At 40.4% G+C, this 23,201-nt stretch overlaps 1 protein-coding gene across 3 annotated transcripts in view; it reads left to right on the top strand.

Moving 5' to 3' along the window:
* The window catches only part of ppef1 (protein phosphatase with EF-hand domain 1), a 55,364-nt gene that overhangs the window by 6,000 nt on the left and 26,163 nt on the right, over positions 1-23,201 (top strand). For all 3 annotated transcript variants that reach the window (XM_008107289.3, XM_016992391.2, XM_062975217.1), the window contains exons 2-7: positions 3,719-3,917; positions 6,372-6,499; positions 7,575-7,626; positions 9,924-10,102; positions 13,421-13,535; positions 21,503-21,549. In XM_008107289.3, coding sequence (XP_008105496.1) covers positions 3,866-3,917; positions 6,372-6,499; positions 7,575-7,626; positions 9,924-10,102; positions 13,421-13,535; positions 21,503-21,549 — 573 coding nt within the window. In that variant the 5' untranslated portion in view covers positions 3,719-3,865. The remainder of the gene's footprint in view (positions 1-3,718; positions 3,918-6,371; positions 6,500-7,574; positions 7,627-9,923; positions 10,103-13,420; positions 13,536-21,502; positions 21,550-23,201) is intronic.

The raw sequence follows: 23,201 nt of genomic DNA, 5'->3' as shown, positions 1-23,201 counted from the left end.
CCGCTTACTATTCAGAACCGAGCTACTTCTGGGTTCCTCTCTTCACGCTGGCATGCTCTGCTTCTTCTGCACATTTTTTTGGTTGGCTGAAGCAACACTGGTAAGTATGTGTATGCGCAGGCAGTTGACTATGCCATGCGGCCTTTGGAACCTTCATTTAATTTTTAATATATGATTTTACAAGTTATTATAATATAACAATATATAATGTTATAATTATTTATTTAAAATAAATATATAAAGTTATGGCCTGTGAATGGTGTTATGCATATCGAAATGGCTCTTGGCAGAAAAAAGGTTCCCTGCCTCTGCCGTATATGCTTTTAGCATTTCTAATGTGTTAACCAAGAGTCCTTTGACAACAGGCACTTGAGGTGCAGGGCATCTTTGCATAAGTAATTACATAATTTTCTTGTCACAGCAGGAACAGTCCTGTTTTTGGTAGTCAGCTACCTCATTTATCCTTGAGATGAATAAACAGCTGAGCACTGCAAGACCTCTGTGATCATTATAATTATCCATTTAGTTAGACTTGGCTTGTTTGATATAGCAACCTATGAAATGAATCCTTTTTCATCTGTAGTGTAGAATTCAGTGTTTTAGGAAAGGCCATTTGATGAAGCTCAAGAGCAGGATTGTGATGTCAAAAAGATGAGATTTGAACTCAGAGACTATAATTCTCATGCCTTGTCTATGCCAATCAGTGCCAGGTAATGGCCTACAACTGAAGTGGTAGTGGAGGATGGGGAGAAGCAGAAAAAGCACTAGACTGTGTAGATCAGTGATTCCCAAAGTGGGTGCTACCGCCCCCCCAGTGGGCTCTGGAGCGATCCAGGTGGCGGTGATGGCACCTATTAGGACACGGGGGTGGGGCCAGAGGCAGGGCAGGGCCTCTTCCCAAGTGCCAGAGACAGGGCTGAGCACCTGAGGCGCCTGTTAGGACACACAGGGGGCAGAGCTAGAGGAGTGGGCATGGCTTCTTCCCAAGAGCCTGAGACAGGGATGAGGATCTTCTATACTTCTCCAGAGGCTCTTGTTGGGACACAGAGGGCGGCGCTAGGGAATGAGGTGGGGCCTCCTTCCAAGAGCCCGAGACAGGGCTGAGCTTCTATACCTCTCCTGACAGGCCTTTTAGGACTAAAGGGCGGGGCTAGGGGTGCGGGCGGGGCCTCTTCCCAAGAGCGCGAGACAGGGCTGAGCCTCTGTATACCTCCCCTGAGGCACTTGTTAGAAAATGGGATTGGGGTATAGAGGTTCAGCCCTGTCAGGCACTTGGGAAGAGGCCCCACCCCCTCCTCTAGCCCCGCCTCCTGTGTTCTGGTAGGCACCTCAGGACAGGAATAGAAGCTCAACCCTGCTTCAGAGATCGTAACTCCGCCCATCCCAGTCCTGGCCGCCCATTTGTGGCCCCGCCCACCTCCCCTCGCAGCCCTGCATCTTGGACTAGGGGAGAGGCTCAGCCCCGCCCTCTTGAGCAGGAGCCACACCCACCCCTCTAAGCCACACCCACTTTCCAGGGGGTGCTGAGTCATATTTTTTCTGGAAATGGGGCGGCAGGCCAAATAAGTTTGGGAACCACTGGTGTAGACCCAGGACTTCATCACATTAGGAAATAATCCATTTCTATCAGTATATATCCCATAGTTTTTTTCTGACTGAATGCAGACAGGATACATATTGACCCCATCACACCCAAATACTATGCTTCTTACCTGCAGAAAAAGCTGCACTTTATCCCATCACACCACGGATGGCTGGCTCCTCCCAATCTGTTTAGAAGACCCCCTATGTCACTCCATGACCTTTCCCCCCCCCCCAAAAAAAAAACTATGTAGTGTAAGTATCTTTTCTAAATTCTGTGCATTATTGAATGCCTTTGTTCTGCTCTCTTTTCTGTCCATGTTGAGACTGAGGGCCTCTTCCTTTGAATGTTCCAGTTGTTCTGGTCTCTAAGTTTGATGAGGTGAGTCCTGAAGCTGTCATTCCCCAGGTTGAGCTGGAAAATCAACCTCAGAATCCCGTATGGATACGTATTAAGTAAAAAGTAAATGAATAAATCTTCTGCCAACCCAGCAGTTCGAAAACATGCAAATGTGAGTAGATCAATAGGTACCGCTCCGGCAGGAAGCTAACGGCATTCCATGCAGTCATGCCGGCCACATGACCTTGGAGGTGTCTACGGACAACGCCGGCTCTTCGGCTTTAGAAATGGAGATGAGCACCAACCCCCCAGAGTCGGTCACGACTGGACTTAATGTCAGGGGAAACCTTTACCTTTACCTAAATGAATAAATAACACTTCTGAGATTCTGTCATACTGAGCTGATGGAGGTAGTCCCAGGACTGGTGTTGAGTATCATATGGCTGAGATATTTCAACACCTATGTGAATGCTACCTTGTCAGGAGTAGTTCAAGACTTCTTGCATCACATGATGCAGTCATATTATCGCTAAATACTGTAACATTGTCAATCTATCAAGTCATAGTTTTGATTTGGTTTTCTCATTTGAACAGGAAGGAGGATTGCTCAAATGTATGTTTTTGAAGTTTTGTCAAGGTTAGACACATTTCTGGTAAAGGTTAGGACTGCTGACCATACTTTTCATTGTAGCACTGAGTGCCCAATTAAGATTACCCATCTGTTATGGCAGATGGTTTCAGAATGCTCTATTTCTATCATAACTTCTCCATGTAGGTTGGGAACCACTGCTCTATTCAATTATATTTTAACTTTTGGAAAATAGGATTTTAGCTGACCTTTGTTTTGAATTACATAGGCCACTATATTTGGGGAATAATGAGATAAAAATAAAATACAACAATGCCCCTTTCTATTGGGTTGAATCCCATTGATCTCCTTGTTTCCCCTCATTCACTCTGCAATTGAGATTCCACTTTAACTGTTGGTGTTCAGTTTTGTGGGATTTGGTGTTCAGTGATGGAGGGTCAGTGAGAATGATCAGTTGTGGGAGACCTGACTACAGACTCACCCAGGAATTCATAGAATGTTGCTGTGGTGGTCAAAGTGGAATATAGCACTATACCCATATAGTGTGAATGGACCTCAAGTTATTTTATTTTGCAAGAAAGAACTAAAAGAAATGGATCTGCTAATCTTTCTGTTAATTCCCATGCCTTGAGCTGAAAGCTGCAGGTGCATCATAACACAACTGGCTGTCATTTAGTGATCTCAGAGAAGCAAAAACTGGTCTTCCTATGTAAAAATGGTGAAGATAGTTTCCCCCTGATGATGAAAGTGTCTTGTTGCTTGCTTGAAAAGAGCTTGTGGAGCACCCAAATGTTCATTTAGTATTGAGGGATGGCCCATATCCAGCTGCTTTTTTAAATCTTTATGCCTCTGCCCTGCTTCCTTATTGGTAATATTCCCTAAATCCATGTTTAGTGTTCAGCAGTCTATTATACACAACACAGGGTCATTAAAAAGCAGTCTACCCTGTATATACTGCTCACAAAAATGTTCTCTTCAGTACCTGTGTAACCTCATTTATTTGCCCCATTTCCAATCTTGCAAATAAAAGTGAGGATGGCGTTGATACCAGTAGTTACAAGTGCATACCTGGTATTAACAGAAAATTCTTGATGTGCTCCTCATTGCCTTCACTAATGTATATATTGTGCAGTTCATTATTTCTCCTGTACCTTGGTGGCTAATGATATAAATCTATTTTTGCCACATGCACTATTTTCTTTTATTAGGACTAAGAGAAGAAGTCATTCTCCCCAGAATGGTTCATGGTAGTATACTGAGATGAACATCAAGAGGGTTGCAACATCACTGGCTGAAAAAAAAACCCATCACCCATGAGGAAAATTTAAAATAGATGCCAAGTTTCTACAGAAGTCATGGGATGTGGCATTTCTATAAAGAAGAACCAGGCAAACAAATCAGAACGAGGTAAAACTTATTTTTCTGGGCTTTCATAACTAAAAACAACCCTTTTGTAAAATTCCTTAACTTGGAAGATTCTGATTCCACAATAAGCTATCCCAGATAGTGTAAATGGATTAGGAAAAAAGAAGTAGTGATCTGGATGACATCAAATACAAGCATAATCCATACAAGACAGAGGTGTTCCTGATCAGTTGAGAAGCAGATCAGGGAATAGGAATGCATCTCCTGCTAGATAGGGTTACAATCCACCTGAAGATACAGGTTCACAATTCAAGGTTGTTCTGAATTCAGTGCTGAGCTTGGAAGATCTGATTTCTGTGGTGGCGGTCAGGAGTCTTTGGGGCCATTTAAAGTTAGTGCTTCACCTGTGCCCATTTCTAGTAATGTCTAAACTGGCTATGGTGGCACAGAGTACACTTAAATCTCATTTGGATTACTGCAACCCAATCTACATAGAGCTACATTCAAAGAGTAGGCAGAAAGGGCCAAACTGTTGATTGGACTGGGTTTTCTGAGTAATATTTTTTTTCAGAGGGATATGCCTAAGGTCACCCAATGGGTTACCATGAACAAGTAAGGATTCAAACCCTAGCCTCCAGAGTCATAGTTCAATACTCAAATCGCAACACACTACTGACGCTCATGAAGGATCATGTCCCCCTAGTCCAGGCTTTGAGACCTTCAGGGGACATTTCTCTCGGTCCTACCACCTTTATAGAGACATCTGATGGCAAGGCAAGCTACCCCAAGGCTCTGCAGCTCCACCATTAGAGAAGCTAAACCACACCCTTTGATTTTAACTATCTCAGTTTGGCAGGGGGAAAACCTTCTTCCTCTCACTTAAAAGTGCTATAAGATACCTTTGTGTTCAAGGGGGAGATACATTTCTATTTCATGCAGAAAATACTGAAAGATCATCATAGCCTTGCAGAACATGTATATGCTGAAAAGCTCCCTCTCTGTCCACACCAGAGGGTCAGTTTTAAGGTGAGGTGAGGTGAGCAGACATACGATGTAGAAGGTACCTGCAGCAAGAGGCAGGGAAATTGATCCAAGCATTGGATATTAAGATCCAATTGGCTGAAAGCTTCCACTTCTCCCCGCAATCAAACATCTGGGACTACCCTCTCCCCAATTTTCATAGAACTCAACCTCAAATATTTAGATTAACCCTGTTAAAGTTCAACAATGCCTGTTTGCGATTAGATTTCCCCCATACCTCTTCTGAAAAACCCTTTTAGTTGTTCTGTCACAGCAAATAGATTCTGGAAATATTGACTATTCCCATTGGTCTGACTTCATTGATCAAGGTCTCTTGAGTCTTAATTAATTATATTTAAAATGTCAAAGCAGCACTTCTGCTTCTGTGAGAATTGGAATAATGAAGTCAAGAGCGAAAGGAAGGGCAATTTTCCAAGAGGAGCACATCCCTCTTCCAGGACTATCATCTTAAAAACAGGTTGCTACTTGTTTAATAACGCGGGGTGTGTATACAGTTCAACACCTTATTTCAGTTCACACGTTAACACTTTCCACAGTCTTCTAGTGTTTGATTCCAAATCCTGTTGTGACATGTTTACTGACTATTCACTAATGTAAACCAGAAGCACTCATGAAAATATTATGATTGCATATATTTCAAACAAAGTCTCAAAACAAAACACATGACTAAAAATAAAAGTTTCGAAAAATCATTTTGAAGATCCTGTGTAATATTGACTTTGCAATATTTTTCTACTAAATACTAAACTCGTTTTCTGTAATTGAATCAGTCTGTAAGCACTATTTGTTTGGAGAAATCGAAATGTCTTTCCTCCAGGCAAATTGTTGTTGTGAACCAAAAACTACTTTTAAGATGTGTCGAGAGAGTTATGAAGGTGTGATGAATCACCTTAGGTTTTAACCCATTTCAATTTCTCTTCGACCATTTGAAGGACTATTTAGAAAATGTATTTAAATATTTGCATTCTGTCCTGTCTCTAAAGGTATCAAAGAAGTGCACTGTACAGTTAAGTCAATTTGACCCTTGGGTTCTCTAAGCTTTAAAAAGTGTACTTAGTTTTTTGAATGTCAGAAACAGCACTAGAGATTATCTAACAAGGTTTTTAAAACAAAGCAAATTTTCAAACAGGTTTGTGTGTGATTTCTCCTTTAATGGGGTGATGTGCACAGTCTTGAAGGTCACAAGAAAATCAAATATACAGATCTCTGTGGCTGTATGTTTTCTTCCAAAGTCAGGGACAACAGCGCATATTGGCTGATTTACATACAAGTTCTTTGGCCCTATAGATGCAGCATTGCCCTAGTGGGTAATCCATGATTAACTTCAAAGGTCTTAAAATACAAGCTTTGTTTAATCTTGAAAAATGCACAATAAACTCCAACAGAACTCAAGGATCTGCAGAATCAATTGTGAAAAATTAATATTTTATTTCTGGCCACCTTGTGTTTTGTCAGCCATCAAAGCAGCCATCCTCATCCAAAGGTGGTATCGATCTTATGTGGCTCGGATGCAGCTGAAGCGACAATATGCTCTTAGCATCTTTCAGTCAATTGAATATGCAGAAGAACAAGCACAGCTACAGGTTTGCATTCTCTGCCATTTCTTTGTCACATTCCATCAGTAAATTGCAACAAACACAGTTTATAGATTATATTCTTCATATCATATATATTCATGTATCTTTTAATTATGCCTATGACCAGATTTTACTGTCTCTAATTTAATTGAGGTTGCTTTTATTAATTTTATATGTCGGTTTTTATATATTGTGTTCTGAGTGATATATTGTCATATTGTATTGTATATGTTATGGCACTATTGTGTGTCATTGTGTAAGCCGCCCCGAGTCCCTATGGGAGATGCAGGTGGGGTAAAAATAAAGGCTTATTGTTATAAGTCAACCTCATGTATACATCAAGGCCAAATTTGGGAACCAAAAATAACCTGTGAATAAGTTGAGGGTCATTCCGTTTAGAGAGGAAAGCACTAAGGCTGTCTCAGGGTCCAGCTACCCCTGAAAGCCACTGCCGTTTCCCACCCAGACATTGAAAAAGGTCAGAAGAGATCATTGAACGGGTCAGTGCTTCTTTTAGGTTCTCCTGGAATAAGCTCTTGTCATCTGCCACTTTAATAATATAAGGGGATGCTTTCCTTTTAAAAAAAATAAGAGTAGGATACAATACTCACAGTGACCCATGGATAAATTGACCTAGGTCTTGTGGGTTGATATTTTGACTTCCATTTCAGTAAGGCAGTTAATCCAGTCCAGGTTTTCTTCTCAGAACTTTGAAAGAGATATTTAATCATTTTACACTGCATCCGCCTTTTGGAATGAGACTTCAGGTTGTTTTCATTTTGGATTTGAATGCTTTTTTACATAGTAAATTGAGATAGTAAATTTGATGCTATTAAATATGCTTTGCCCTACTTCTTAATCAAGTAGCACCTATGCATTCAGCTACTTTTCAAAGTTTTGTTTTATGAGGAAGAAAGTGCTTCAAAGCTTGCACAGGGCAGACTTTGTATGCAAGTAAAATCTTGGGCACTCTCAGCAGGAATTATGCCCAGAGTTACAATTGCACAATTCAAGGGTGATGAACAAGCTAGAAAATAAAATGATTTCAGATTGCCTGCTAACAGATATGTTTTTTTTACAGCTGTCCAACTTCTTCACATTCATGTTGAACCATGTGAATGAGTTTGATCCAGGTGAGACTGAGATATTATATTTGATAGATTTTCCAAGTGACTGCTGGTGCGTATTTTGTATATACAACCTACAATGCAGCCAAAAGCTATATGTGTACAAATATTATTTCTTGTGCAGGCATCTCTAGCAGGCATGAGCAAACTTTGGCCCTCCAGGTGTTTTGGACTTCAACTCCCACAATTCATAACAGCAGTAGGCTGATAGGAATTGTGGGAGTTGAAGTCCAAAAAATCTGGAGGGTCAAAATTTTCCCATGCCTGATCTATAGCTATTCCAGGAATTGCATGTTCGGATACTAGTGTTTGTTTCATTACACTGAAAATCTAAGAAGAGGTGGGCATATTTAGTCCTTGGGATGCATGAAATCCTCCTAAATAAAAAAGCAATAATAAAAGAGGATGAATCTGTATGTGGAAGCCATGACTCAACAAGGCATTGGATTAGATGTTGCAACATTTACAGAGTGTTTATGGTTGTCTCCCACATTGCAGTAGTGAAATTCATGTCAAAATTCATATAAGAGGCTTTGTAAGCAAAAAAATATTTTTTTTTAAATCCTGAAGAAAAAGAAAAGGTTTTTGAGGTACTGTTGCTAAGATTTCTGGGGTTAAAAAACCTCAAAAATGTAGGGTACCTTTGATAAGTTTCATAAGACCAACTTTTAAAAAGGAGGGAATGGGAAAAACAGAAGACTTCCAGGAAGGGGAGATTTTCTATGATCTCAAAATATCTTGACTGACCAAGAATACTATGCATCTAGTGGTAGAGAACTGAAACCAGGTCAGCATGAATTAAATATTTGTATTCCCAGTGGCGCAGTGGGTTAAACCGCTGAGCTGCTGAACTTGCTGACCAAAAGGTCGGTGGTTCAAATCCAGGGAGCGAGGTGAGCTCCCACTGTTAACCCCAGCTTCTGCCAACCTAGCAGTTTGAAAACATGCAAATGTGAGTAGATCAACAGGTACCGCTTTGGCAGGAAGGTAACAGCACTCCATGCAGTTACGCCTGCCACATGACCTTGGGGGCATCTACGGACAACGCCGGCTCTTTGGCTTAAAAATTGAGATGAGCATCAACCCCCAGAGTCGGACACGACTAGACTTAATGTAAAGAGGAAACCTTTATTCTCTGTGTTTTAAAAACATTTAAAAGAAAACTCTTTTAGAAATATTTATTTTAAAAAATATTGATCTGGAATCTCCTGAGGTTTTCCTCATCATTTGTTTGAAGAGTATTGCAGCTGTACATGGTCTGAATCTTGTTGGTTGGTTCAACCAGAATAGACCACAATTTATCAGTTGTTGAAGACTGTTTCAACACTCAACAAATTCTATTGTTTTAATTGATATTAAGTACCATACCCATATCCATTATCCATATCCTAAATAATAAACATACTATGCCTTGGGTGATAGTATTAACATCAGTTATCATCAGTGACTCATCATTCTACTTGTTTTAATTTGTGATATATTTTAAGATACTATGACACTCTTTCTGGTTTTTACCTATGAGTAAAGTGTTCTTGGGATCCTTGTGTTGATCACATTTGCTGTTTTTATGCCTATATTAACAATTAAAATTGATGTTAATGATTCCATTGACTTGGATCCAAGATCCACATTCAGTGATCCTTCCTTCTAACAAAATCAATTTCAACAAAATGAGTGACTAGCTGGACAACAGTACATATGAAAAGGATCTAGGAGTAGGAGAATATCACAAGTTAAATGGGAATCCATTAGTGCTCTTACAATTAGCAAAAAAGAGCAATGAATGGAATTCTAGACTGCATCAACATAAATGCTGGATCTAGATCAACAGACATAGATCTCATTGATTAGATTTAATCTGAAGTTCTAGGCACCACAGTTTAAGAAGGATATTGACAATCTGGAATGTGGTCAGAGGGGTGTGATCAAGATGAGAGTGAGATGATCGCATTAGGAAGATGAAGTAAGCGTTTTTTTCTGCCTTCTAGTGGTTAGGACCAAACTGACTGATTCAGATTACAAGAAAGGAAAGTCTAACTTTTCAACAGGAAAAAGTTGTTTAAAAGTGAAATAGGGGGACTTCCAGAAAAAAGTGCGGAAGAGAGCATGGAGAAGTGCAGAAGGAATAGAAATTGACAAATATCACTTACCTCCCATCTACTGGCTGGACCATCCTGAGTGAACTTCTGCTCGGAAAGCTCTCCCAATGGTGGAAAACTTATGAACAAATTCTAATTGTCATTGATATGTTTGCTTTCAACTATACAAAATGCTTATGAGTATATTTTCTGGTTCTTTTACAGACATTAAGTCTCACTTTGTCTCCATTATGGGGGATTGCAACATGGCCAGCTCAGATCCTGCAATGACAGAGTATGAAAGGAGAATCGAGGTACCTGCCTCCTACTATGGTCCTCGTCTGTCTTTCCCCCTCACAGCTGCTGACATTAATGCCCTTCTTCAAGCTTTCAAGCATCACCAGGTAAATTCTGATTATGTATTATGTGAGCAGTACCATGATGCACTTTACGTCCTGGTGCAGTTTGGGGGAGAATGGACCATGGATGATGGGACTTGCAGTACTTTCAATAGCTTCGGCTCCCACAGACCACTGCGATGTCTACCAGTGACGGAACTGGATCACACTTGGCAGACAGAACCCCTATTGCCCACTTTACACCCTGGTTCAGTTTGGGGGAGGATGGACCACGGATGATGGGATTTGCAGTACCTTCACTCCAGAGGTGGACCAACGGTGTGGGCAACTTGAAGCAGCCGCATATGGTGCACACCAACAGGGGGCGCAGCATTTGAGGCGCCCCTGGGTGCTGCCCGCGGCCGTGCCACCACCGTTGCTCCCTTCTTGCATCGGCCACCGCGGCCTCCTCCTCCTTCAGCCCAAAGGGGTGCAAACGGGGGGAGCCAGGCCACTGCCAGCCCACATCCATGGATGTGATTCAGGCTCCGGAAGCCTGCATCGGCCCTTCCGGTGGGCCGGACGGGCCTTCCGGAGCCTGTGCTGGGCCTTCTGGAGCCTGTGTCAGGCACTCCGGAGCCCACATGGACCCTTTCGGTGGGCCGGGCGGGCCTTCTGGAGCCCATGTCGGCCCTTCCAGCCTTCTGGAAGCCATCTGTTGGAAGCAAGGCAAGTGGGGTTTATTTGTCTGTGGAATAATGTCCAGGGTGGGAGAAAGAGCTCTTGTCTGTTGGGAGGCAGGTGTGGATGTTGTAATTAATCACCTTGATTAGTATTTAATGGCCCTGTGGCTTCAAGGCCTGGCTTCCTCTTGCCTGGGATAATCTTTTTTTGGGAGGTGTTAGCTGTCCCTGCTTACTTCCTGTCTGGATTTCCCCTGAGTGTTGTTCTTTATTTAGGCTTTTCCTTAATCCCTCCTTATTATTCAGCATTTTCGCTTATCCAATGCTTTTATTTTTCAGTTATTGGTTTTGTAGGGTAGGGGGCGCCAAAATTTCTGTTTGCCTACACTTTAAAATTACCTTGGACCTGCTCTGCTTCATTCTCTTCTTGAAACCACTGCAACTGCCTGGAATGACAGAATTGAACCAAACCTGGCATACATATTCCCATATGACACACTTTACATGTGGCAGCAGTTTGGGGGAGGATGCACCAAGGATTATGGGATTTGCAATATTTTCAAACAATTTTTCTCCGACAGACCACTGCTACTCTAACTAATGACAGATCAGGACCAAACTTGGCACACATACCCCCCATGACCCAGTTTACATCCTGGTGCAGTTTGGGGGATGACATATCAAGGATAATGGGACTTGCAGTACTTTCACTCACTTCCTGAGACCACTGCAACTGCCAGAAATGGCTGATTAAGACCAAACTTGGCACACAGAGCACCCATGACTGATTCTATACCCTGGTGCAATTTGGAGGACGATGTACCATGGATGATGGGAATTGCAATAACTTCACTCATTTTCAGAAACCACTGCGACCCCCACCAATGACTGATTAAGACCAAACTTGGCACATAGAGCCCTCATGAACTACTCTACATCCTGGCACTATTTGGAGGGCAATGGACAATGGATGATGGCACTTCCTGTATCTTCACTCTCTTTTTCAGAGCACTGCGACCACCACCAATGACTGATCAAAACCTTGGCACATAGAGCCCCTCTGATCTACTCTACATCCTGGTGCCATTTGGTGGGGGTGTGAACCATGGATGATGGGACTCACATATGGGAGTTGTAGTTCACCCACATCCACTGAACCCAGCTTGCACTGGATCTAGACTACACTTGGAACACAGGGAAACAATGCCTTTCTCAAATGATCCGGGTACCACCAGATCCCCAAGCTAGTAAACTATATACATGAGTTCTGTGCATAGTGTAATTAGCTTTCATCACCCTAAACAATGTCAGTTTGAAATAGCTAGGCCTGTCCTGGGGTAAATACTATTTCAATTCTTCTGAAAGGGACTTAACTAATGCTCAATCAGTTTCAGGAAAGTTTTTAACTTCCAATGTTTCTGAATCTTCCTATGCTACTTTTTTTAAATAAATTAAAAAGTAGGTTATCATCTTTATAAATGCAACTATTAGTAAACATTATATTTATTCTGTTTCCTAACTTAGGGAAAAGGGGATCCTTGCAAATCTATTTTCCATCTATCCTATCTATCTATCTATCTATCTATCTATCCATTAGTTCATTTCTTTATATATGTCTGTATACATAGATAACCTGTTTTCCCCAAAATAAGGGGGTATTATTTTATTTTTTCCTCCAAAAGATGCTTTAGAGCTTGTTTTCATGGGCAGTCTTATTTTTCCAAATTGACTTTTTTAATTAACTATATCTCGGGCTCATTTTTGAAATAGGGCTTATATTTTGAGCACCCTCAGAAATGCTGCAAAATCATTATAGGTCTTATTTTTGGGGTAGTTCTTATTTTTGGAGAAACAGGATAGATAGATAGATAGATAGATAGATAGATAGATAGATAGATAGATAGATAGATAGATAGATAAGCATTAGCATGGTGTTGAGGTCTGAGTGCTGGATTATAATTCTGGATACCAGGGGTTGAACTGTTAGTCATTAATACTCATGGGGTGACTGTGGGCAAGTCACACACTCTCAGACCCAGAAAATCCTGTGATAGGTGTACCTTAGGGTTTCCATAAGTTAGAAATGAATTATGGCACACAATAACAAAACCAGCAACAGCTCACATCATGGTAAAAATTATACAATTTTCCTATTATTTCATATACAAAAAGAATCAGCATTTCTAAAGCATTGTGCTTGTATTGCATTCTTTCCTCTTTCTTCTACAAGTTGATCTGTCCAAGATTGATATAAAAAACATTGTATAAGACAACTGTATTTAGTTTTCAATGAATGAAAATAACCAGAATGCTTAAAATACAGGGCATCACCAATGGCTCCCAAGTGGAATGACTGCAAAATGATCTGGGGTGGGGCACACATGACTTTTCAGATGGACTGCAGGTTCCATCAGCCATAGACATGGTGAAGGATGATGGAGACTGTAACACAACAGTATCAGCCAGCTGAAAATTCCCCCATCCCAAGGATATGAGTTGAACCAGCCTTCCTCAGTCCAGCCCATGATGTGTTAAACAACACAACCAAAACCAGCCATCCAAAATGCCCTGTCCTATGTTGGCAATAGGAGTTAGAGTTCAACACAGCTTGAAGGCTACCAGGATCAGGGGGGGCTTTGGTAATAGATTTCTTCCAATGGCAGCTTGTAATATCTCTGTTTCTTTCTCTGTCTCTACACAGCAGCTTCATGCTAGATATGTGCTTCAACTCTTGCACGAGACCAGAAAGGTCCTTCAGCAGATGCCAAACATTACTCATCTCTCAACCTCTTATGCCAAGGAAATCACCATCTGTGGTAAGCTATGAGCACTCTTTGTACAAAAGACATGGCACCAGGGTGACATCTAGGTTGCATTTTGAATTTGCAAGGTCACATTGTACTCTTATGGCAGCTCATGCCTTTGTGTCTCCCCGCCCCCCTCCATTCCACCCCATTCTTCTTGTATTCCCCTTATTATCATATTTTTTTTAATTTTTAAAAAAACTGATGAGTCACCCTCTGGCAAATATTTTAAGTATGCCAAATGTTTCCTCCTACTTCTTTTCTGTCAGATTTGCTGAGTGAATCAGTGATTAAGCCAGGCAAACTTAAGAAAAGAGCTGCTTTTCCATCTGTAAAATGCTGTGTTGTGTGCTAAATAATTTCTTTCACCTCTAGCCTTCCCCCAAGTACTCAAACAAATGGTTCCTGAATGTGATCCTAATGAAAAAAATGCCTCTGCAATTACATTTATTCTGAGACCATTGAAAATACCCTCCATTATGAAAATAGGACAAAAATCAATTGGAAGTTAGTATAACTATTCAGTTTTTCTAATTCATTAAATGTAATTCAACATGCTAACCTCCACCTTGCCCTCATACTAACATCTGGATGATGGACTGTCCCTGATATAAAGGTTATGAAATGCTTGTTTAAGATCTTGAAACATAACTTTAAAAAATAATTGGTTCCATCTGGCTTTCCCATTTCACAAGAGTAGCTATTTAATTATGAAGTAACTAATGTTGCGAGAGCCCCCGCTGGTGCAGCGGATTAAACCGTTGAGCTGCTGAACTTGCTGACCAAAAGGTTGGCAGTTCAAATCTGGGGGACAGGATGAGCTCCCGCTATTAGCTCCAGCTTCTGCCAACCTAGCAGTTAGAAAACATGCAAATGTACGTAGATCAATAGGTACCACTTTGGCGGGAAGGTAATGGTGTTCCATGCAGTCATGCTGGCCACATGACCTTGGAGGTGTCTACGGACAACGCCGGCCCTTCGGCTTAGAAATGGAGATGAGCACCAACCCCCCAGAGTCGGTCACGACTGGACTTAATGTCAGGGGAAACCTTTACCTTTACCTAACTAATTTTGCTTATAGTTTTATTTTAGAAATCTGAATGCTACAAGTTATATACCAAGCATACTGTCCTCCCACTCACCATGCCTTTACCTCCATATCTACAATAAAGCAGCATTATGAACCAAAACACCAACGGACTCTTGATATCCCTCCTTTGCCATTTAAGAAAGACACCAATCTGTAACTATAGAAGTAAGCAACTATCACTGTTTTACTACAAAAGGAGTGAAATTCCTATTATGTTAAACGAGTAATTCCAAATAGTTGTTGTGGGTAGTTATTTCCATGCTTTAACTTGTTCTGAGAAATCTTATATTGGTAAAGTGTGTATTTGTATGTGTGTGTAGGAAAATGCGAGAGATTCCCTTTCTGTGGTTGTGGGATTTTTAAAATAACAAATATGATCCTTGAAACCGTGGATAATAGCAACCCTTATATTTTGACTATACTTTGGTTCATAAGTAGGGCAGAAAATAGCACTGTAGGCTCTACTGAAGCCATAAACAATTCTAATGGGAATTGTTTTTGGAGCATAGGTGTAAAATCCGTGAACCATAACCTAAAATGTTCTTATGTAATTAACAGATAGTAATGGAAAGCCTGGTAGATTTGCAGTAGATGCAAACTATGGGCATTAGCAACCTAACATTAACGTTCAGAATCTCTGAAGTACAAGTACTGAAAACACATTGACTGAGATTTAGAGCTCCCTTGTAGACAAATCTTTATTTCCTCTTGTTCATCCTGCTATCTATTCAGATAAAGATGTAAGCACCCCTTTCTACCTGCAAAGAAGATTGTAGCAATGCCAAGGCATCCTGATCCACTGCCCTTGATTTCACTATTATGAATTATGGATGAGAGCGTGATACTCGGTTTCCTGGAGGAGGTTGGACTGCATGGCAGAATAAATTATGTTTAGTGCTATAACTGCAAATCAAGGGAACAGCTAGAAAATTGAATTAATTGTACTTCTACAGGTCCAGGATGACACCACATTTTAACAAAAGCTCATTTAAGATTCAGTGCAACAGTAAATAAGGGATCTTGCATTTTTACTTTTATGTAGTTCAGAGAGTTCTGGTGCATGAACAGTGGCGATGCATACAAAGTATAATAACTCCCCAAAACTATGAGTCCTCTGGTTTGAATGTTTTCAGAGATAAACATGTCTTTGCAAATCAATGTATTATATCCTTCAAGTGCTATCCTTTTTTTGCACAATTGGAAGAGCCACTAAGAGAGATTTTTGTCTCCTTCGAATTGCAATGACTCTCAAATACCTTTTCAAATTAAAGTATATACGTCCTTCAATTGGTGTCCTCATCTGCAAAAGTAGAAGAGAATCTAAGAGATTTTGATCCTTCAAGCAAATAATGGTGTTTGTGGCCAACCATGTGATTTGTGACAGATGAAAGTACATTTTTTTCCTGACGTTCAGACCAAAATGTTGATTACTTCTAAAGCAGCCCTGCTTTACATCTTCCAACCCCTTTCAGCCAGCTTCATTGAGATATGCATTTAAATAGTCACATGCAAAGAGGTTTTCCTAGTTCTGTGATGACCTCCTGGTATGATGAAGATACTCAGTTTGCCACTAGGCTCTGCTCTCTAAGCCACATACAAATGATTCAAGGAAAAGTAACTCCAAAGGAGGGCCCTACTACACAGGCCTAAAGTCCATTATTGCTTCTGGATTAGCCTGAGGTGTCCAAATAATGCCTCAAGATAATCCAGTTTTAATCCGGTGTAAACCTGGATTTCTAGGCTTACTTCAGGTTAAAAAAAAACCTGCAAAGACCCAGCCTTTTCAATAAGGTCGAGATGTTGCAAGGGTGCACCCTATGGGGATTGAGTCTCGGGATTGTAGATGGTGATCCCAAGGGTCAATCTCCACACTATCTTGGGTTTTCGGGTTCCAGGAACTCAAAGAACCAGCATGGTACTGCTACCCTCCCATCCCTCACCCCTTTTCTATTCTTTAACAAGTTAAAAGTAAGCGTAACCATTGCTGGAGACTTCACAGCACTCCACTGTGCCTGGAAATGATGCAATGGATCTTTCCATGGGGAATAACCCCCCCCCCCTTTTGTTGCATCATTTCCAGGTGCAACGGAGCTCTTTGAAGCCTTTATCAATGGTAACTCTCTACTTTTAACTTGATTAAGAATAGAAAAGGAAATAAGGAAGGGCAGGGGGGCACTGACCATGTCTTCCAATACTGGTTTGGCAAGAGAGGGAATGCAACCACCCCTCTCCCCAAAATCATGAGGTTTGGGCCTAATTTGGGCCTAATTCCCAAGAGGAATCGTCATTAAACCACTAAAATCATGGGATATGTGGCTTAAATCTTGAGAAGAACCAGTATTAAATGCTGGTTATTCTCAGAATTTAGGCCTGTCTGGAACTGCCGGAAGTTAATTGCCTCACTACCTGTAACTTAAAAGAGAGTAGGTGAGCTTCGGTAAAGTTTTGCATAAGAGAAAGTGAAAGCAAACTGTAAGTTGTCCTGAAACTGCAATCATATCTCCACATTTGTGGATTTAACATTTCTGGATTTGATTATTTTTAATTTGATTAATATGATTTCTCTAGGAACCTCTAGGTCACATGTGTCAAACTCAAGGCCAAATCTGGCCCAACATGTGATTTTATGTGGCCCTCCAGATACTGATTGGAGTTGTGATATGGTAACATCTGGCAGTCTGCTTAGTCAGGATAGTGGGGTTTAAATTTAGATACAAGGCTTGTGGATACGATACCTAAATTTGTTCCTTAACCTTTCACCAATCTCAGAGCCACAATGGCTGTTGGGCTGAAATTTCCATTGCCTGCAGTCCACATGGCAAATAATCAACAGTGATCGGCATTGTTGTTCAATATCATCTGGGGATCCAAATGGAGTAAGAACCAACCACTATGTAAAATAATTAGTGTTGGCCCTCTGTTTCCATGGATTCTCAGTCCATGCATTCAGTGGCCCTTTGAAGATAATCATAAGGCTTATGAGTTTAACACCCCTGCTCTAGGTACTCCAACACAATTCTATATTCAAGGTCCACCATAGGTTGACCATAGAATCACACTGGAGGACCTAGAGATTTCTAGGAGGTGTTCTCTCTGGTAAAAAAAATGTGTTTGTTCTTAATGGTTTTTCTACTTAATGGTTGTTCTACATAAGTAAGTGGAAAGCCTACTATGCACACACATTTATAAACAACACGAGTTCTCTACAATAATTGTTAGCCAAATCTAACAAAATATGTTTATTTCATTGAATGCATGACTGCACTAGATTTTAATTATTTTCACAACACGATAGCAAATCTAAAAGAAATGTATCAACTTTCACCATCATCATACACACCTACTGTTTTGATTTGACATGATCCATCTGTTGACCCACTTTTCCAACTGCTTTTAAAATGTTTCCTTTTCTTTTTCCTCCTCCCACAGTCTCTTTGTCCTTGACTTATTTAAATTCCAATAAACTGAGTTTAATGTACTTTGACACCACTTTAACTACCATGACTCAATGCTTACAGGATCATGGGAGTTGCAGGCTCACTAGGGTCCTCATAACACGAGGAATTTTTAGCGTCCTAGGACACTTCTGCCCCAGTTGAGTGACAGAGTCCCATGCCATGTAACCTATCACACAATGTAGCCTCACCTCCAGCAAGCTCCATTGCTCAACTGGAGCAGCAGGAACCACAGGGAAGCCATGCAGTGATAGGGAAGCATCACTGCTGGCTGGGTGGGGTGCAGGGTGCTGGGATTGTCCCACTGCCCAGTTGATTTGCCATGGAAGCTGGCAAATTGACATGGGGAACCTCATCAATGTGATAAGGTTGTAGGTCTTTAGTCTTTACTGCCGAAGACAGCTGGTATCTCCCCAATTACATAGGAGGATTCTGCAGCATTGAGCCATGGCAGTTAATGTGGTGTCGAACTGCGTTAATTTTACTGTGCAGATGTAGTCGTAATTTCTGTCATCTATTTTGATGAGTTAATGTGTGTTCATTAAAAGCTAACAACACTCAGCTTTGCCAGTGTTGTTATTCCTGATAGCATCTTGTGTGCTAATATCTTGGAGGGCGATTAATAAGTAATTAAATGATGATGATGATGATGATGATGATCTTACTTGTAATAGTCTGTCCAGTTTTCCCATTATGTCCTGGCTATATTTTTTGAAGAAAAGCATTATGTTATTTAAACATGTTGTTCCTTCATAGTCACCAACAACCCACTGTTATACTAGAAATGATACTCTATGCATGTTTATTTATTTATTTAGAGTACTTATCCTCGCTCTTAAGCCAAAAAGGCTCTCAGGGTGGCAAACAAATGGTTTGACAGTTCTCTAGTTCCCTGCCCTCAGGTCTGCAATCTAAATGGGAAGAAATACAGGAAATATAAGGAGAAAGAAATGGCAATGTGGGGAGGGGTTTACATGGAACTGTGTTTAGTTTGGTTTATCCCCACTTTTGTGCAGTCTTAGCATACCTTAGGTTTGTAGACTTATATTTGGCATTTGTAGTTTCTATTGCTGCTTGCTTGATAGTAAAATGAAAGCCAAATTTCCACGCTGGTAGGTATAAATATGGCAATCAGCATTGAGCACTTTTGCAAGACTTAACACATTCTATTAACTCAAGTTAAATGGAGATCTGAGCAACTAGGACCTATTTTTGTTCTGTCAATGACCTTGGCAAATTGCTCCCCATATGATACAACAAACCTCCAAAAGACGTTTCAAAAAGGTATTTCAGATTATAAAAGGCACTAGGAGACAAGATCCTGAAATTTGAAGATATATCATTAAAGTTAGGATGGTTCATGCCATAGCGGTGAAAGCTAGACAGTAAAAAAAAAACCGCATTTGAGATGTAGTGCTGGGAAAGAGTTTTGCAGATATCACAGACTCATAAGAAGATAAATCAATGGGTCCTAGAGGAAATCAAACCTAAACCCTCCGTAAAAGGCCTCAGGAAAAGAGGAAGACTGCAATATGGATGGATAGACTCAATCAACAAAGCCACATCCCTACAAGATCAGAGCAAGGTTGTTGAGGACACTGTGACTTGACGGTTTCCCATTCATAAGGTTGCCATAAAACATCAAATGATTCCATTTTTACTACCATGGCAGCATCCTATGGAATGCTGGGGTTAGTGGTTTGATGAAGGATCAGAGCTGAGAAATCCAACATCCCTACATAAACTGCAAATCCCAGGATTTAATAAGATGGAACCATGGCAATTAAAGTGAAACCATAGTATTGTAGTATAGTATGGAATGGCCCTAGCAGGAGACAACTGGAATGATAGGTCACCCATGTGGCTTCCTGCCAGATCTATTGATCTGAGGGTATCCTCTTAGTGTAAAATATCCAGCAGGAAAGCTCCCTGGATTTATCACCCCTGTCTCTTGTTCTAAGCAGATATTCCTCAGAGTAAGAGATTTGGCAGGTGGAACCTTTGTTTTTAAATTCTATAATGAAATGAGAGCCAATGTGATGGTGTGGTTTGAGCATTGGGGTACAACAACTCTGGAGACCAGGACGCAAAACTTTGTGCAGCCATGGAAGTCCACTGGGTGACCTTGGCAAGTAACACTTATAAGTCAGAAATACCTTGATGATGATGATGAAATAGTTAATCTGCATCTATTCTGAACATGGCCTTCTACTTCTCAAATGGGAGAAGGCTGCACTAACGGGATTCTTTAGTTTGTAAAATATCTTCCTCCTCCTCTCACTATACTATTATAGTGCCATGATACGATTTAAGTTGCCATGCCTACATCCTATATAGTTTTGGGAAAGACTAGAGTTGTATGGTGGCAAATGCTAAATATCCCATAAGACTAAGGAGTTTATCACACCAACACATTATTGAGACATTAGTTGAGATAATGAATACATACCGCTCTAACCTCCTTTAATATTGAAATATTCTTAATTAGTGTACTTGTACCAATTCACCATTCTATAGTCCAATGATCATACTTTTGCACACCTTCATAACACACACACGGGTTGAATGAAAAGTAATGCCTCCACCTTCGTAACTCCTCAATAGATGTCTGTACTGGTATGTGGCAGGTACCGGCTTGTTCAGTAGACTCTCCTCTACAGTTCCATTTGGTGGGAAGCCTTAGCACTGAATGGTTGTGCTGTTAAAGTGTGAAGTATGGAACCCTGCACAGATGGTCGGTCAATGCAACTTAAGCAACGTTGCCATCTGTTGAGGAGTTACGAAGGTGGAGGCATTACTTTTCATTCAACCCTCATATATATATATATGTGTGTGTGTGTGTGTGTGTGTGTGTGTGTGTGTATACACAATATATGCCTACACAAACTGTACACTATGAAGATGGAAAATAGGGATGATAATATGATCTCCCAGTGTGTAAGACTGAAAATGATCTCTTTGGTGAGTTAATTTGGGCATCTGCAATTGCAAATGTATAGCACTGAAGCACAACTACACTAATTATAGCACTATAATATAATTAGAGCGCATTGGAGCACATATGGGGTGGAAAACAGCAGTTGGGTTGGGGCAAGGCAATAATGGTATAGATTCTTATGTTCTTACTTACTTCGCACCCATTTATCTGGGATTATATGTCATTGAACTCCATAAGACTTACTTCTGGGTTGACATGTTTTATTTATTTATTTATTTATTTTCTCCCAGAGCAGGACTCAAAGAGGTGTACGACATAACAAAAGACAGATTATATAGCATAAAATACAGTCATAAACTCCAATATATGTGAAATTAGCAATTTGACACATTAAAAAAAGTCCACATCCCCGCCCCCCATAAGACTGTATGTATAAGACTGTTGTGTCAGCTTACTTACTTGATGTGTTGGTTATGGGAAATTGTGTTTTTTCTAGGTGATCTGCATGGAAAGCTAGATGATCTTTTACTGATTTTCTACAAAGTAAGTAAATGTGAGGTTCCTGGGGCTCTTAGGAAGGTATCTAAACATATTTTCATTTATTTGTTAGTCTGTTCACTGATTATCATTTTGTGGTGTCAATTTTTGGCCAATGATCATCTTTCCATCCTTACTAAAACTGAGTGGAGGACACTATTGAAAAGCGAGAGGGAGAAATTAAACCTTGTGAGGTTTATAGAAGTATAAACACTAAATGCTTTGTATGAACTTGCACAAAGTTGAAGTGCGAAGACACCTTGAGTGTTGTCAACTAATTATTAGGGGAAAGTGCTAAAGAAATAGGGGATGCACAAAATAGTCTCCCCTGATGCAATAAAGCTCTCTCTTGGAGTGATTATTTTCAAATATGAACAAACAGAAATCTAACTAGTAACATCACAATAATGTCAACCAGTAAACCTACTTTAAGCTAGGTTCCATCCAAAATCAATGAAATTTTAAAATGTGTAAGACCAATAGGGGCATTTTAACTCTCAATTTTCCCATTTTCCCAGGATTTTGTGCCCCTAATCCCAATGAGCATGGAGGGCCTACTGTGTATAAAATAACTTGATTGAGGTGGGGGGAAGTTTGCAGTTGTGGGTTATTCCTTTATTTCTTTTCAGAATTCGCAATGGCAGCATCCAGCATACTTACCTCTATACAATTATTAATATGCTTTGAGTCTTTGTTACAAATTAAGAATGTTTTCATTGGTAAATTGTGTGCTAAAGCCCGCAATCTTTGGTTAAGCTTTTAGTGTGACTTGTAGTCTTTGATTTTGCTGCCAGACTTTGCTCTGGTTATAAACCAATATTGCCTTTGGAAGAACAAGGGAAGGCAAGCAGTTTAACAGCCTTAAATGATGACCCTAATATTATCTGCAGCCTGTTCAGCTAGATAACAAGTCTTTAATACTTTTGAATTACTTATCTTATGCATACACCTTTGCTTAATTAAAGCAAGCAGTTTGAGATACTTTCATTCACTGCACTAACCACTGTTAAATGATACCATTTCCCATCATTTTTTGTTGGGGGAAATAATTTCATGCAACAACTGTAGCCCATAATATTTAAAATTGCCAGTTGCTAAATTAGTCTCTGTGTTAAATTGATGCTATGCATATAGACATCCTGGAGCGGAATTAAAAGCCAGATTGACAAAGGGAAGCTAATTAAGTACGTACCCGGAAGGCACTCTAATGAGACAGTACAACTTTCAGCTCCACAAACCATTGGAAAGCTATCTTTCGCTCTTGTTTCCTCCTGCCATGGATGATAATTTCATTCCCTGCACTCCTCCCCATTAGCTAAAACTAGAGAAGTGCTCAAGGAAAATAAACGGAGTCAAGGATGCCAGCTTTATATTTTAAGGAGATGCACCTTTTGCATTTGAAATGTAAATGAAATGTCAAGTGTAATTACTCCCTTAAAAACTCTTGTTGCAAGAATGCTATTCCAGTCAAACGAACTTAGCTTGTATGTTTCTGAATTCAAGGTGATTCATTATTGGAAACAGATTCCAGTTAGTCAAGTGACCTCTGAATAGCTCCTGATGATTTGAAGGCTGGAAATGGAGTCATGTCCTTGTATTGATCAAACTGTTGTATGAATAGTACAATTGGCTTTTAAATGGTGTCCTGAAGCCAGAGC

The sequence above is a fragment of the Anolis carolinensis genome, chromosome 3 (assembly GCF_035594765.1).
Source record: "Anolis carolinensis isolate JA03-04 chromosome 3, rAnoCar3.1.pri, whole genome shotgun sequence".
Lineage (NCBI taxonomy): Eukaryota > Metazoa > Chordata > Lepidosauria > Squamata > Dactyloidae > Anolis > Anolis carolinensis.
Note: the sequence above shows the minus strand (reverse complement) of the source record. Positions and strands in the feature narration are given on the sequence as shown.